The sequence below is a fragment of the Myotis yumanensis genome, unplaced genomic scaffold (assembly GCF_028538775.1).
Source record: "Myotis yumanensis isolate MYYU_CA2020_CCGP unplaced genomic scaffold, mMyoYum1.0.hap1 SCAF_22, whole genome shotgun sequence".
NCBI classification, from domain to species: Eukaryota; Metazoa; Chordata; class Mammalia; order Chiroptera; family Vespertilionidae; genus Myotis; species Myotis yumanensis.
The window spans coordinates 13,684,350-13,700,220 of NW_027223773.1; the positions used below are offsets into that span (position 1 = coordinate 13,684,350).

General features: G+C 50.0%; 1 protein-coding gene across 1 annotated transcript in view; it reads left to right on the plus strand.

Annotated features, from left to right (window-relative positions):
- The window catches only part of LOC138999351 (kinesin-like protein KIF26B), a 230,501-nt gene that overhangs the window by 116,151 nt on the left and 98,479 nt on the right, over positions 1-15,871 (plus strand). Inside the window, exon 5 of the mRNA XM_070401463.1 lies at positions 14,491-14,671. Within this exon, the coding sequence (XP_070257564.1) occupies positions 14,491-14,671 (181 nt within the window). The remainder of the gene's footprint in view (positions 1-14,490; positions 14,672-15,871) is intronic.

Here is a 15,871-nt window from a genome sequence, read left to right on the forward strand (position 1 = left end):
TATATTTAAATGCCATTTAACAAAGAAAAATCACCCAAAAAAATGAGTTCGCGTGTCACCTCTGACACGTGTGTCATAGGTTCACCATCACTGCCCTAGAAGAAACTTCAGTGACGTGTGCAGTTCCACTGGCTCTAGCGTCATAACAGAGTTAACCAGGAAGTCGGAACGTCTTCACTCGATTTAGATAAATCTCTCTGTTGCCTACAGTTTCTCTCAGAATAATTTGTTTTCTGTAGGTCTGTGTTTAATTGTTTCACACACACTTATTAGCTACAAGACAAAAAAGTAACCATGAAGGATGTAATAAAGACACGAGTTGAGAGAGATGAATTACTTGAGGGGAATCCACTGAGTTATCTGCTTATTTTTAATTTGCTTATTCTCCCTGCCTTCTCCCTCCCTCCCCAGACTATATACACACACTCACTCACTCACTCATGCCCACCCCCAAGCTACTTAGCCATAGCATTAGAGAGAAAATCATTGTAAGAAAGGGAATAGGAAGGGTGGAGGGAGTCCCTTCTTCATGCCCAAGTTAGTTCATGTCCTGTCCCTGGTGGCTGTTCCTGTCCCGTGCGACTTCACAGCGTAACCGCCCTGCACCTGCAGAAATAGGCGAATAAGCAGGTCGGCTCAACAAAATGTAAGTTTCAGGTCTTTGTTAGCAAAAGGACTTGGCCGTGGAGTCTCCATAGGCCACGATTCCTATGGGATCTACTTCCTTTCACAAGTTATTTTGCTGGAGTAATCAATCGCTCATCTATACCGTCTGCTTCGTGGAGGCTACGTCTCTACTGAAAACAAAAGCTGCGTTCTTTCCTCTGCTCCGGGCTCCCGAACCTGACCGTGAGCGGTGTACTTCATCGCAGGGTGCATTCGCCATGGTTTCCCGCCATCTGCGCAGGCTCCATCCCAGGGGGCCTGGCAGGGCAGTGGGTGGGAAAGGGCTGTGAGTTCCTGCCTCTGTCCCTCTCGTGGGGCTGCTGCGGGCTGGCAGTCTAGCACACAGTTCGGGTCTGGGCCCTCCAGCCTCGCCACGAGAAGAGAGGGGCTCGGGGGGAGGGGCGTAGAGGGAGAGGGCAGGTGTCCCAGCCACCACTGTCTGATCCCTGCAATGCACAGACCCCATGCAAAGTGCTGTTCTTTGAAACAGCTTAATTATTTCTTCAGATTTCAATTGTAGTAAATAATTTGTTCAACAAGAAGAGATTTTGATATGAAAGGGCAAAGAAGAAAAAACTCCCTTTAGCAAGCAAAACTAACGGTGGTATTCAGTTTTAATTAACCAGGAAGCCCCCAAACCCCAGAACGTGCCGCCCCGCATTGACGATTAATTAGCGTTGCTCCGAAGGAGCTGCAGGCATTGAGCTGGGAGGTCGGAAGCGAGGCGCTGTTTTCCCTGCCAGCGCTGTCCATCCCTAGCTCCACACCTTGATGGCCACGTGCTGCTTCAGGCCACAGCTCCTGCAAAGTGTGGGGTTTCACGTCAGTTTGCAATTTCGCATGATCAACAGAGGAGGACAGTGAGACTGGTACACCGTTTTTTGTAAAAGACATTAAAAGTGAACAACGAAATTGCTTTCCAGTTTCCAATGCTTTTCAAGCAAGACGATTTTCTACTAAACAGCTGAGGAAGATAAATATTAAGGAAAACTCCTAAGGAAGGAGTGGTCACCCTTGGCCTTTAAATGGCCATCTGTTTATGGTAGGTCATGTGGGTTCCTTTTTTTACATTACATTAGCATATTTATATACATAAATATGTATATATATGAATGGCTTAACTAGAAACTACTGGAGTTAGCATCTAAGGGGCAGCATGATGTAATGAAAAGAACATTAGACTCATTAGATTCTTGAAATCGAATTATCTGGAATATGCTTATTCCTTGAAGGAATCTTAATTTTAGTTGGATCACCCTTGAACTCTAGAGGTTTATATATACATATATTATGGACAGTGGTTTCTCAGCAGAAAAATCAGGCACTGCTGGCCCACAAGAAATGGGCTTTAATAGTGTAGGATTGTCTCTTTCTCTGTCTATACTTACGGGCAAGTGTACTAGCTGGGCTGTAGTTACATGGTTTCATCAATTCCATTTCATAAGGCTAGACAGCTCTCATGTACTCATGTTTATGACAGATACCAGGAATGGCAATGAACTCAAACCAGACGTATCTAGTCTGGATTTTTAAACATACGTTCACCTTTTCGTAGGTTTGGCGTCGTAGGTATTCACAGTTCTGTTAATTTTTTGTTGTTGTTAATCCTCACCTGAGGATATTTTTCCATTGATTATTAGAGAGAGTGGAAGGGAGGGGGATAGACAGGGAGAGAGAAACATCGATGTGAGAGAGACACATCCATTGGTTACCTCCCGCACATGCCCCTACCAGGGCTGGGGATTTAACCTCCAACCGAGGTACGTGCCCTTGACCAGAATCGAACCCCGGGCCTTTCAGTCCGAGGGCCAGTGCTCTATCCACGGACCAAACCGGCGAGGCCTCTGTTAATTTCTGTGTTGAGCCCAGTTGGCCAGGGCCTGGCTCCGGAGGAGGTTAAGCTGCCCAGTTTCCCTGGTACCGAGCAGGCACCAGCCGGGCCATAATGACCTGCAGACGGCGAGCATCTGGTCAGAGGGATGGATGACTGGAAAGGCCAGTGAGCGCAGGAACCAGAGCCCGGGGACCTGCGTGCTAACAGGAAGGACGCCAGTGCGGTCTGTCCAGGCTGGAGGACCCAGACCCAGGGCGTGGCCCGGGCTGCACAGCAGGGATAAGAGCGGGAGGAACGGGGGTGCAGCTAGGCTGTCACACCAGGTGATGGCCGCTGGCACCAGGTCAGACAGCAGGCCAGGCTGTGCCCCCTGGCATTGCCCAGGGACCTCAGTCCACACTCTGCAAGCAGAGTGCCCTGGAGAGGCCCCTCCAGCCTGTGCGTTTCCTAGGCTTTGTCCTCCCTGATACTTCAGTTCTTTCTTACGAGTGTGTCCAGCGGGTTGGAGCGCATCCCTCCAGGACCCCAGGGAGCGAGGAAGGGGCCTCGGAGGAACACTGACTCGGCCGTAAGGATGAAGCCGATTGCCTCCGAGTCACAAGCTGAAGTGCGTGCACGTGGCTTCAAAGGCAGTTTCCACGTGCAGTGCTCCCTTAGCCTTTCCCAGCACACGTGAGGGAGGATATGTTTGGGTTAGTCCATCTTCCAGCGGCCTTGAAAGAGTGGGGGTGCTCGCTCCTAAACTAAGAGAGGTGCTGAGGCTCAAGCAAGTTGAGGGCATTGCTGAGGCCACCGCGTCTCAGAAACGGAACCTCCCTGTTTGCGGGGCCGGGGGGGTGGGATGGGGCGTGTCTTCCTCTAGGGTCGTGGCTTGGAACATGATGTCTTAGCAGTGCCTGGGGCTGACTTACTGGGTTTGCCGAAGACACAGAAACAGAGACGTGTCATGAGAAAGGCCACCCGTCCGCAGGCTGCCCATAGAGTGTGGCAACAAGTCGTCATGTTCTGGGTGAAATTTAGTCCATTAGAACGTAGGTTCCCATCCTTCTCTTGGGCCCTTGGACCCAGCCCCCTGCAGATGGCATCTCAGCTGTTAGTACAGGCGCCAGGCTTTACGCAGAGGAGAAGGTTTGCCTTTGAATAGCTTTTGTAAAAAAAAATAGTTTCTGAATGGGCTCCCTTTTCTCCTATGAGTCTCCCCTTGAGTCATATTTTCATTTACCCGACATGTTGTCACTCTGTCCATGGAAAAATCCAGACACACATGGATCAGCAACATCCACCAACAGCATGGATTTTAAATACTTACGCATATTTGGTATACAATGTTATATTGGTTCTGTTCGTTTCAGGTGACAGTCTGGTGGTTTGACATTTTTATACCCGACAGTGTGATCACCGCACTAACTCTAATGATCATTTGTCACCCTGCGAACTTACCACAATGCTACTGACGATATTTTCCCCTCTCCCTTCTCCCCCGCCCTCTCCTGTCGTGCCTTTGGGCCCGAGTGAGTGCTCTGCTCCCCAGACATCACAGTCCAGGAAAAGCTTTCAGCTCCAACGTGACGGGAAGCTCTTTAGCGGGTGCGGGGCTTCCGGCTGCGTGCCTGCAGGCTTCTCCCAGCGTCTCTCCTTCTCTGCTGCATGTGGTGGAGCCCACACCCTGATCAGGGTCTGCTGGTGATGTGGGTCCTTCTTCCCTGTGCAGTTTAGGGGGGGACTGTCGAACCCAGAGCAATTGCTGGTGGATGCAGGGTGACCTTAGGGATGTGGATGGCCTAGGGATTGCATGGTTCTTTTGTGCATTCAGTGAATATTGATTGACTGCCTCCTAAGCAACTTCCAGCATTCTGTAGGTGCGGGAGAGGCACGAGGGGGCCTAGCGATGTGCCATGGTGGTGGTTGTGGTTGGATGGTTCTCGTCACGCAAGGACTCGCTCTGGGTTGGGGTTATAGAAACAGAGAAGCCATTTCCCTGTAATTTGCCTTTCTCATCCTCATTCTGGGCATGACCTAGCTCACTCAGCTGAGACATTTTCCCCCTGTGATACGGAGCTATGTTGCTAAGCAACTGGATCAGTAATTGGTAAATGCTTATATATGATTTGATTTGAGTTACATATAAAAATATGTAACTGCTTTTTTTTTTTTGGTCTTTATTACTAGGCAAGTGATTATCATTTGGTTTTATTTTGCCCAAATAAAATAAAATAACCGCTTTCATTTAGCAAATTGCATAATAGCACGATGCACTGGAAAGACCCTGGCTCTGGAAGACAGAAAACTTAAATCCTAATCTCAGGTCTGAGAAGCACTAGTCCTGTGACCGTGGATGAAATCAGGGAACTGCTGAGCCTTCGTTTTAAAAACCTGTCATTTGCAGTCCGATCACCTCCTCTGCTCACCTCACAGGCGAGTGAGGATGGATGTCACCATGTGTGGAAAATGCATCAGGAGGAGTGAAGCATGCCGAGGTCCAAGCATGACCGACAGCTGCAGGCTGCTCCCTCTCGGGACTCAGCCTGTGTGGGTGTGGATCCAAAGTGGAGCCATGAAGCACCGAGTGAGCGTATTCTATGCCATCAACAGGGCACACAGCCACGGGCAGGTCCGGGAGCCGCAGACGGGAGGAAACACGTGGTATTGACCTTCAGCAAGTTAACAATGCAGTGATGGAGGAATACTAATAACGTAGAGCAGTGAAAGGCCTCGTAGCAGAGCAGCATCTGGCTAGGTGTTAGACCGAAAGGCGTATACTCAAGTCCAATGGCTGTGAGGTTTCAGGGTAACGGCAGGTGGTCCTTGAAGGAGTCAGTGAGGGCCATGTGCCCAAGCCCTTGAAGAATGGGCTCACTTTAGAGAGAAAAATGAAGGGAAATTTGGAGCCATCATCACTATGGGTCAACGTTATGCATCGAGTTGCAAAAATCAATCCATTTTCTAATTGCAACCGTGCCTGGCTATGGCATTTCCACAATATTGTTGGAGGTTGCCGGCCGGCCATGTTTTGCCTCCTAGCAGTAAACATTTTATTTGAAGTCATGTCATGAATTATTTCCTGCACTAATGAAATGGATCATTTACATAAACATCAGGGGGAAAAAAACCCCAGACCCATATGCTTTGGGTCTCTGGGGACATGGAAATGACCTTGGTGACAGCCAATTAGAAAAGGGAGAGGTGAGGGAGGATGCCCTATTCCCGCTTGGAGAGTTTCCAAAAGGGCTACCGTGCTTTGTGGCAGAGCCAGGAGACTGTGAAACAGGTGCTGTGTCAGGATGGAGCCGGGCTGGCGTGTTTTCTTTCCATGTAGACGGACATCTTCACTGTTTCCGGAAGCCAGCTCTGCCCCAGACCACTGCAGCTTGTCACGTGGCCTCCTGCTTTACAGTCTGTTGTATTTCCCTCTCCCCCGTGTCACTGACCCCACGGATTCCCGGAGCCGCTGCGATCTGTCACGTCATTGCTCATTATCAGGTAGTCTCCATCCTCAGAGCATTGACATGCCTTCTAATGGCACGGAGGCCACGGAGCCCATGGCGGCCCGGCCATTGTCACATTCAATCACAGCTTGGATTGTCTTTTTCGTGCTGATGGTGGAGATTTCTGCCTCCGGGGTCAGGACCCTTTCTCTGCAGCAGATGTGGCTGCTCTGAGGGCCTCCCCCGGGCTCCTCTGGGGCAGATTTCCAGTTGCCATCTCGCCAATCAATCGCCTGGTCCAATCCAGGAGCGCTTGAATGACCTCTTAATTTTTACAAACCGTTACCCACCTCTCAGAGCATCTCACACTGGAACTCCCCCACCACCACCACCATTGGGCAAGATGAAATGCGCCCAGGGCGTGGTTAGCAGCACACAATGCGTCAGAATTTTTCAAAGGAAAGCAAATCTTTTAAGAAATGCCTGTGCCGCCTGCTATTCCTGCCTGTTGCCTAAGGAAAGTTCTGATCCTCAGGAAACTAATCATTCTTAGAAGATCGATAGGTCAATATTTCAGGAATCCCTGACACTAAGGTTGGGAGGCCCCAATTTAGTTCTCATGAGAGGCACGTAGGCTGAAGGGCTTTCCGTTGAAGCATTTCACAATTCCGAAAACCCAAGGTCAGGTAGTCTGTCACACAAATGCCAAAAAATTTAAAAAACAGAAAATCTCCATAAGTTCTCCAATCTACGTAGAGACCTAAGGCGTTTTCCCCACCTAAACCAGTGAAATTCAACAGGTAATTGTTGACCGGATTTGTTTTTTTAGATGTGGGTAGATTTGGACAGGGAGAAAAAGTCACCCACCCATGGGAAGGTCACCTCAGTTCTACGCTGGTGTCTGAATTCATGTACCACCACATTGATGTTTGAGGGTGGCTGTCTCCAGGGCGGGATGCGGAAGGCTATGGAGACAGAGGGGGAGAACCCAGAGGGAAGAATCGAGCTCAGTAGGGTTTCGTTCTTGCCAAGTCCACACCATCGCTCTTCTCGCAGCGCGATCATGCTGAGCGTGGCGCCGACTTTTCTGTAGGTGTTCAGTAAATATTAATTTCATCCTGCTAGAGGACCTGTCTTGTTTTTTTCTGAAATAAGGCGCAGAGAATGAAATGAAGCTCATGGAGGTTTAAAGCTGTATGAATAGCTTTAGGAAAAATGTGACACTATCTGTGCTAGGAATGAGACAAGGAAATATTGCTTATAATGGCTGTTGAGATTAATTTTTTGTTGTTTGAAATCTTGTAAAGCAACCACTCATTTGTTTTTTCTCCGTATGAACAAAGAACTTGTAAGGCATTAATTACACAAAATACACCTCTAGCCAGAATGTCTCTCTACCTTTTCAATTCTTTCCTGACTGCTTCTCCTTTATGTCACTGAGTAATACAATTATACAGGAGTGATTTCCTGACCTTCACCTTCTCCTGTCTGCGTGTCTGAGGTACTATATAAAAAGAACAGAAGATGCTGACTTCCAAGAAATTGGAACACATGAAATAGAGATCCAACAGCTGGTTATGATGATGTCAAAATTAAAATAAATGTTCCTACAGATTATAGAGATGGCTATAAAATGTGACTTATTACTTTCTAAGTTGTGGAATTCTCATGTATTTTTATATACATGTTTAAGAAGAACATAACCGTTAAAATGTTTTTTTTAAATTTTCCAATTGCAGTGGGCATGCAATATCATATCAGTTTCAGTATACAACATAGTGATTCCGCAAGAAAATGATTTTTAAATGTAATGTCAAAATAAACTCCTCCATTACTATTTTTCTGCATGGAGGCCAACAGGGGCTTCCCTAAATGGAATAGAAATTCCAGGATCCTTGCAGAGTCTCGGCATTGGCAGAGATTTTGGAATCGTCTGATTTTCCAGATGCGTGCTCACTTATCCCCATATTCCATGTAAATGGGTTTTTAGCCACTACTTGGAAACGTCTAGTGACAGAAGGCTCACTATTCCATGAAGCAGATCCATTGCTCATGGTTTATCCAAGCTTACCAAGATGCCCCTTATACCTACTGTTATATCCCACCTGCTTATTTTGATCCCTGGGTAGAGATTTTAGGGTGCAGTATGAGGCACACAGACCTCGATTCATTCTGGTCTCCACTATTTAGTATTATATACCTTTGAAGTACCACCTATGAAGTTCTTCCTGTGTACTAGCCACTTTATATGCACTCATTTAATTTTCATAAAGAGTCTATAAAAGTGGGTTCTATTTTTGCTGTATCTTGCTATGCAGAAAGCGAGGCTTGCTGCTAATATTTGTGATAATGATAATGATGATAGTGTTACTGAATGCCAGCTATGTGCCAGGTGCTGCGCGAGGCCCTTTATGTACATTATAAACATTACCAGGATTTGAGTGACTTGCCTATTATCTGCCTAGTATCTGAAAAAGCTGCATGTTCAAAATCAGGTCAGATATGAAAAGGACTCTGAATTTAATTCTTTAAGCCTCATTTCTTTGTCTGGTGAATGGGAGTACTGTTATCTTCCTCACACGGCTTCCTGAAATTAAGAAAGTTGGCCTAGGAAATTATCGAGAAGTCTTGCTTGAAAAATTCTTCCTGCCACATATCATTTCCTCACATCTTTAAAGACATTTTTAAAAAAACTGGCTTCCTTCCCCCTTTCCCAGGTTTATATTCCCCAGTCTCAATATCCCTAGCTCCTTCAGTCTTGAGTCATTCATTCAACAAATATGTCTGAACTCTGTCCTATCAGAACTTACACTCTAGTCAGGAAACAGCCACTAAACAACACACATGATAACTAGTCATCCTATATAATAAAAGCCTAATATGCAAATCGTGCGAACGACAGAATGACCAGCAGAACAACCAGTCGCTATGACACACACTGACCAATGGGGGCCAGATGCTCAATGCAGGAGCTGCCCCCAGCGTGCAGGCCCAGGCCAGCCAAGATGAGTGCCAGTCCCCGCCCGATCACCCTGCAGGTTGCCCCGCAGAGGGAGGCGACTGGCCGCAGCGGCAGGGGGTGGGGCTGACAAGCGGGTGGTGCCAGGCCGGCCAAGGTGGGTGCCAGTGAGGGCTCCCTGATCGCCCCACCGGTTGCCCCACAGATCGGCCCTGCTTGCCGGCCAGGCCTAGGGACCCTACCCACGCACGAATTTCGTGCACCGGGCCTCTAGTCTATTATGTTAGAAGGTAATCATTGCCATGGTGGGGAGGAGGGGTGGGTAAGGCCAGCAGGGCAGGTGAAATTAGGACACTGGGAGTGGGTGGTGTATCATTTACTATGGCTATGTAACCAGTGACTCCTAAAATGTAGTGGCTTGAAGCAGCAGTGATTGCTCATGGTTTCCAGAGTTCAGAAATTCAGACAAGACATAGTGGGGATGGCTTATCTCTGCCCCATAATGCCTTGGGCCTTAGTCAGAAGATGTGAAGATGGCATCTGGAATCATCTAGAAGCTCATTTACTTATCTGTCAGCTGGTTGACCCTGGTGGCCAATTGGAGGCCTCATGTCTTCTCCACATGGCCTTTTCCATGTGGCCTGGGCTTCTCCCCACATGGACGCTGGGATCCCAGGGTGAGAGAGTCAGGTAGAAGCCATATTACCTTTTATGACCTAACCCTGGAGGCTATATAGCATCATTCCCTCCATATACTGTTGGTAAAGGAAGTTTCAAAGGTCCACTTGGGTTCAAGGAGAAGGAAAATGAACTCTACCTCCCACTGGAGAAGTGTCAGTGTTGTATCATAGGAAGAATACATGGGATGGAATCCATCTTGGCATAGCCACCTGGGAAATGTAGTCTGCCATGGTAGGTAGGGTAGGTTCATGGATGAAGGTAACATTTGAGCAATGATTAAAGGAGGTAAGAGAGTGATCCATATGCCTGTCTATATGGGGCAGAGCATTCCATGCTGAGGCGAGAGCCTGGGCAAAGGCCCTGGGGGGTGGGGAGTGTACCAGGAGCATTTGGAGGCCAGGATGGCTAGATTAGAGCAATCAAAGAAGAGAAGAGCAGGAAAGGTGGTCTGAGAGATATGGGGGAGGATCTATGGGAGGCCTTATAGGCCATTGTAAGTACTTTGGCTTTTATTATGAGACTAGAGGCCCGGTGCATGAATTGTGCATGGGGGGGGGGGGGGGGGGGGGCGCACAGTAGGTTGGCCGGCACCCACCTAGGAAAGGGGCTGTGTCTGCTGCCACCCTCCCCTGGTTCCCCATCCCAGCCTGGGCCTGAAGGCCCTGGTGAGGTCAGGAGAGGAGGCGACAGTCACCGGGCTGGGCATGAAAGGATTGGACGCTGTACGCTGCCGTCAGCGCTCCGCCACTGCACAGTTCCCTGCCTCCCCCCTCCTCCTTCCCTTGCTGCCACGCTGCCACCAAGGCAGGCAGGCAGCTCCCAGGGAAGGGAGAGGATGGGAGCGAGATAAACCCTTGTGTCGAGGGCTGACTTTCAATAGATCGCAGCGAGGGGGCTGCTCTGCTACATAGGAAACCCCGACCCAGAAGCAGGTCTCCAGGAATGGTTTAGCACCAGGGGCAATGGCAGCTGGCTGGCCAGGGGGAGGGGCAGTGGGAGGTTGGCTGTGGGAGTGCACTGACCACCAGGGGGCAGCTCCTGCATTGAGCATCTGCCCCCTGGTGGTCAGTGCGCGTTGTAGCAACTGGTCAACCGGTCGTTCTGGTCATTTGGTTGTAATGGTCGCTTAGGCTTTTATATATATAGATGAGAAGCAAAGTGGAGGGTCTTGAGCAGTTATGTTCTAAAAGGATCACTCTGGCACCCTAGCTGCTTTGGCTCAGTGGATAGAGTGTCAACCTGTGGACTGAAGGGTCCCAGGTTTGATTCCAGTCAAGGGCACGTGCCCTGGTTGCAGGCTCAATCCCCAGTAAGGGGCATGCAGGAGGCAGCCGATCAATGATTCTCTCTCATTATTAATGTTTCTATCTGTCTCTCCCTCTCCCTTCCTCTCTGAAATCAATAAAAATATATATATTTTAAAAAGGGTCACTCTGGCTACTGTGAAGAGAATAGACTGGGTGGCGGGGAGGTGACAGAACAAGGGAGGCTACTGTAGTCATCAAGGCAAGAGCGGTTAGTGGCTCAGACCAACATGGTGGCAGTAAAGGTGGTGGAGGTGGGCGGGTCATAGGTCTGTTTTGAAGCTAGAGCCAACACCATGTCCCGATGGACTGGCTGTGTGGTGTGAGGAAGAGGGGGAGGGGGCATAGAACTTCTGGGTCATTGTAGGCTTGGAATTGCCGTTTTCTGAAAACGGCAAGGGGAGGCTGAGGGCACACAGCTTTGCAGGAAATGATCAGAAATCCGATTTTAGAGATGAAAGTTTGAGGTGTCTCTTAGTTATCCAAGTGGAATTGTTGAAGAGGTAGTTGAACAAATAAGCATAGTGTTCCAGAGAGAGGCCTGAGCTGGAAATAAAAAGTCAGGCATCATAGGTATAATGATGTTATTAAAATTGTGATCCCAGAAGAAAACAGGAAGAGACTGAGTGTAGGAGGGACGGGGACAAGGACTGAGCCCCGAGGCACACAGCGCTGAGGGCTGGGGAGAAGAAGAGGAAACTGCGAAGGAAGGGCCTAAGAAAGCAAGTGTGTCCGGCAGGATGTGCCCAGTGCCCTGAGGGGTCCCGTAAGGTGGGGCTGAGACTGTCGCACCCAGGAGCCCTGAGGGTCGTTGGGGCCTCACAAGGGCAGTTTCAGAGGAGCAGCGGGCCAGTCACCTCATTGGAATGAGTTTATAGCGAACGGGAGGAGAGTTGGAGAAGCAAGTGTACACACGTCCCATGAGTTCCTTCAAAAAGATGAGCAAGGAAACGGAGCAGTAGCTGACTAGGGAAGAAGAATCAAGAGAAGGATTTGTGTTTTAGCTTTGAAGATGGAAGACATAACAGCAAACTTGTATGCCACTGGAGATGATCTAGTATAGAGGGAAAGTTTATATTGTGAGAGAGAAGAGAAGGGGAGGGGAGGGGAGAGGAAAGGGGAGGAGAGGGGAGGAGAGGGAGGGGAGGGGAGGGGAGGGGAGGGGAGGGCAGAGGAGAGAAACCCTGGTGTTATGTTCTCGGGTATGACTTTCATGTGCTTCAATTTCAAGGACCCTCACTTTCCCCTTGGGCAGGGAGTGTGGGTGTGGGTGGGACAGATAAGAAAGAGGAAAGCAGCAGCCGGCCCTTCTCAGTTGCCTTTCAATAGCATTTCCTTCTCCTCCCTTCTCCTCTCTGTCCCCCCATTTGGACTGGGAACCCCAACTGGTCGGGGAGTGGGAACCACAGCAACCGCCTGGACAAAAGAATCCTATTGTGAATGGAGAAGCAGCACCTGCAGTCGTAGGTCACCATCTCCCCCTCTTCCTGACCCTCCAGGGCACAGGCAGCCGGGCTGGCAGGCGGGAGGGGTCGCCGAGCGCAGGACTGGGTGCCAGGAGAGCATGACGCTGACACGCACGTCCATCCGCACGAGTCACTGTTGGTTCAGGGAGAGAATCTCGGAATGAAAGCTGCCTCGCGGCCCCGACCCCTCACTGACCAGCTCTGCCTCGCTGGAGGGAGCGTGACAATGAGGCCATGAAAAGAAACGATTCCAAGGTTTTCTCTCCGCCGACTGGCGCGAGGAGCTCTGTGGAAACCTTCCAGCGCCCTTCACCTGAGTGCCCATAGGGTTCCCTACGTTCGGGATTGGGGCTGTGAGGTGTCATTCCAGCAAGATCTGTTCTTCCTCTATTCACTCTTGTGGATCCGATGTTCAGTTTTATGGCTCAGAAAACCTAAGCTATGAAATAGCAATTCTTCGCTATATGTGTGCCGTGGCAGCTTTATAGCTCAGGGGACTGGTCGATCAAAAGCATGATAATTACTACCCTAGTCAGTGGTCAGCAAACTGCGGCTCAGCAAACCGCGGCTCGCAAGCCCAATGCGGCTCTTTGGCCCCTTGAGTGTGGCTCTTCCACAAAATACCGACTTCTGTGCATGGGCCACTAAGTTTCAATCGCACTGTACGTGTGTGCCCGCACATGGTGTTTTGTGGAAGAGCCACACTCAAAGGGCCAAAGAGCCGCATGTGGCTCGCGAGCTGCGGTTTGCTGACCACGGCCCTAGCTGGTTTGGTTCAGTGAATAGAACGTCGGCCCGTGGACTGAAGGGTCCCGGGTTTGATCCCGGTCAAGGGCATTTACCTCAGTTGCAGGCTCAATCCCCAGGCCTGGTTGTGGCGCGTGCAGGAGACAACCTATCGATGTTTCTCTCTCTGTCTCTCCCCCTCCCTTCCACTCTCTCTAAAAATCAATGGAAAAAACATTCTCGGGTGAGGATTAACAGTAGAAAAAAGGCATGATAACCACTGATACAAAAGTAAAACTAACTTTTCCAGATCCTCCCAATGCGGAGGCCGGGGAGGGAGCGGGAAGGTGGAAACGATGCTGATTTTATCTTTTCGAATCGCCGCTGTTGCGACCTGCGAGGTTACCGCTAGGAACACCGGGTGGTGATCAGGTTTTGATCTGCAGAAGGAAGTCCTGGCCATCCATTTGCTTACGCAGCAGCTCACCATGTTGAATGACATTCGATAAGGACATGGGGATTCTTTGAACAAGAGTCTGGAAACACTGAGAATTAATCCAGAAATGAGTATGGGATAGTCCGTGAGATGCCTTCTCCTGACCCTGTTCCCTGTGTTCTCCCTCTTCGCTGTGATCAGACGATGGTGCGTTACCTGACACAGAACATTTGAACGAGGGAAGATGCGGTGGAAATAGCCAGTGTTGTCAGTGATGTGGCAGCCTCGCCCCCGCCCTCCCGGCCCCTCGGTGCCCTCGCTGGCTCCGACCTGCTCACCCTCCCACGTGCCTGGGGACCGCGTTCTGTGTTGGGAGACCACCCTGCACAACCAGCCTGTTTCCGGGCGGCAGCCCCACCCCAGCCCTGCACAGCCGGCCGCATTCATTCCGATTTGCTGTTCCGTTCCTAAAAGCAGCTCGGTTTATTCCCCCACTGCTGGGGCGTGTGTTTCTCTCCCACAGGCACGTACAAAGGGTGCCTTGATCGGCCTACCTGTGGCCCTTCATCAGGCCGGCCTGGCTTTACAAGGCGTCCGAATTTCTACATCAGGCGTAAGGCCTCTCCCCTGGAGTTCACGCTGGAGAAGTTATGGCGTGATTAGCCTGATAGGTACTGTTTACCCCTAAAGACGCCCGGCCTATTCCTGCTTAAGCCACGTGTCTCTGGGTAACAGACACTCCTGTGTAAATCTCCACCGCAGACCCGGGCACTTTTACTGCTCTTTGCTGCCGTAGAAATGATTGGGGAGCTCGTTAAGTCAACTCCACTGTAGTTTAGGGTGGCTACGGAGCCCACGGAGGATGGAGAGAGAACGATTAAGCTTCAGCGAGAACGAGGAGGTTCTTTAAGGGCGAGAGAATGAAGTCACGTGCACATCTGTGATGGTGCCAGCCTTTCCCCTTACTGTTCACTTTCTGCATTCTCCCTCCAGAGCTGCCCAGAAGTTGAATCTGTCTTCTAAGAAGAAGAAGCACCGACCTTCCACTTCCGTGGCCGAGCCCCCGCTCTTCGGCACCAGCTTCAGTGGCATCCTGCAGACCTCCCCGCCCCCCGCCCCGCCCTGCCTGCTGCGGGCGGTCAGCAAGGTGAAGGACACGCCGGGCCTGGGCAAGGTAGGCACCCCGCCGTCTCCACTGGCTCAGGGTGTGGGGCTCTGTATGCGGGGAAAGGAGAAAACCAGGGCTCCGGTTCATTTGTTTAAAACAGGAGGTTGACCATTGACCTATGAACCAGGAGGTCACGGTTCAATTCCTGGTCAGGACACATGCCCAGATTGCGGGCTCGATCCCCAGTGTGGGGCGTGCAGGAGGCAGCTGGTCAGTGATTCTCTGTCATCATTGATGTTTCTATCTTTCTCTCCCTCTGTCTTCCTCTCTGAAAAAAAAGAAAGAAAGAAAGAAAAAAGGAGGTGGCGGGGAGAAAAGGAATTCATTGGAAGTCCTGTAGGGTTTTCTTTGGTTACCTGTACTCAACAGTAAATTCAGACATTCCAGTTAATGGAGATCTGATTTGATTTTGGCACAAAAAAGGGGTTTCCCTTGTTGGACAGAATTGTCACCCTTGAAAGAAACACCAAAGACGGCAGGCAGAGGCAGGAGGCCGCGCGCAGACACAGCGCGGGAATAAGACCTGAGGATGCTTCGTAGATGCAGTGACATGCTCATTGTTTCCTCCTCCTCAGAGAAATCACTGCTTCTGCTTTGGGGCCTGACTGCTGGTGGGGTTTCTGGGGAGCGACTTCAGTTGTCCTGTTCTAGCCAAGAAATGCAATTTTGAATTTTGATGAAGACTTAGAAAGAGAAGCAGGAGCACTGTTTCCAAGTGTTGCTCAACCACGTTGAGATAAATTGGTTTTTCAATGCTCTCTCTTTGATAAACATCTGGGTGAAGCAACTGCGGTTTAGTCTTCAGTTGGTAAAGAAGCCGAGGTGGGTAGAAACCTGAGCGAGAGAACGAGGTGGCTGTTCCATGTCCCTTGCTTCCAGCAGGCACGGGGAGTCAGTGCCAGCGCCATGGGAGGCCCCGGCTTCATTTGGAAATGTGCAGATCTGGCCGAAGGGAGCTGCGGCCGTGTATTTTGGTCACTGTTGCTCTTTCCCCTGGGCCCTCAGACATGGTTGTCCCAGGTTCATGGTTGTCAGTGGCCTCAGCCATGAGGCAGTCCTTCTGGGCCTCACCTGGGGCCCTCTTAAGGAAATACAATGGAGTTTAATATAGAACATAAGTAGTTGATGCTACATATCATCTAGAATAATAAAAGGGTAATATGCTAATTAGACCGGACGTCTTCCAGACGTCATTCTGGACGTCCT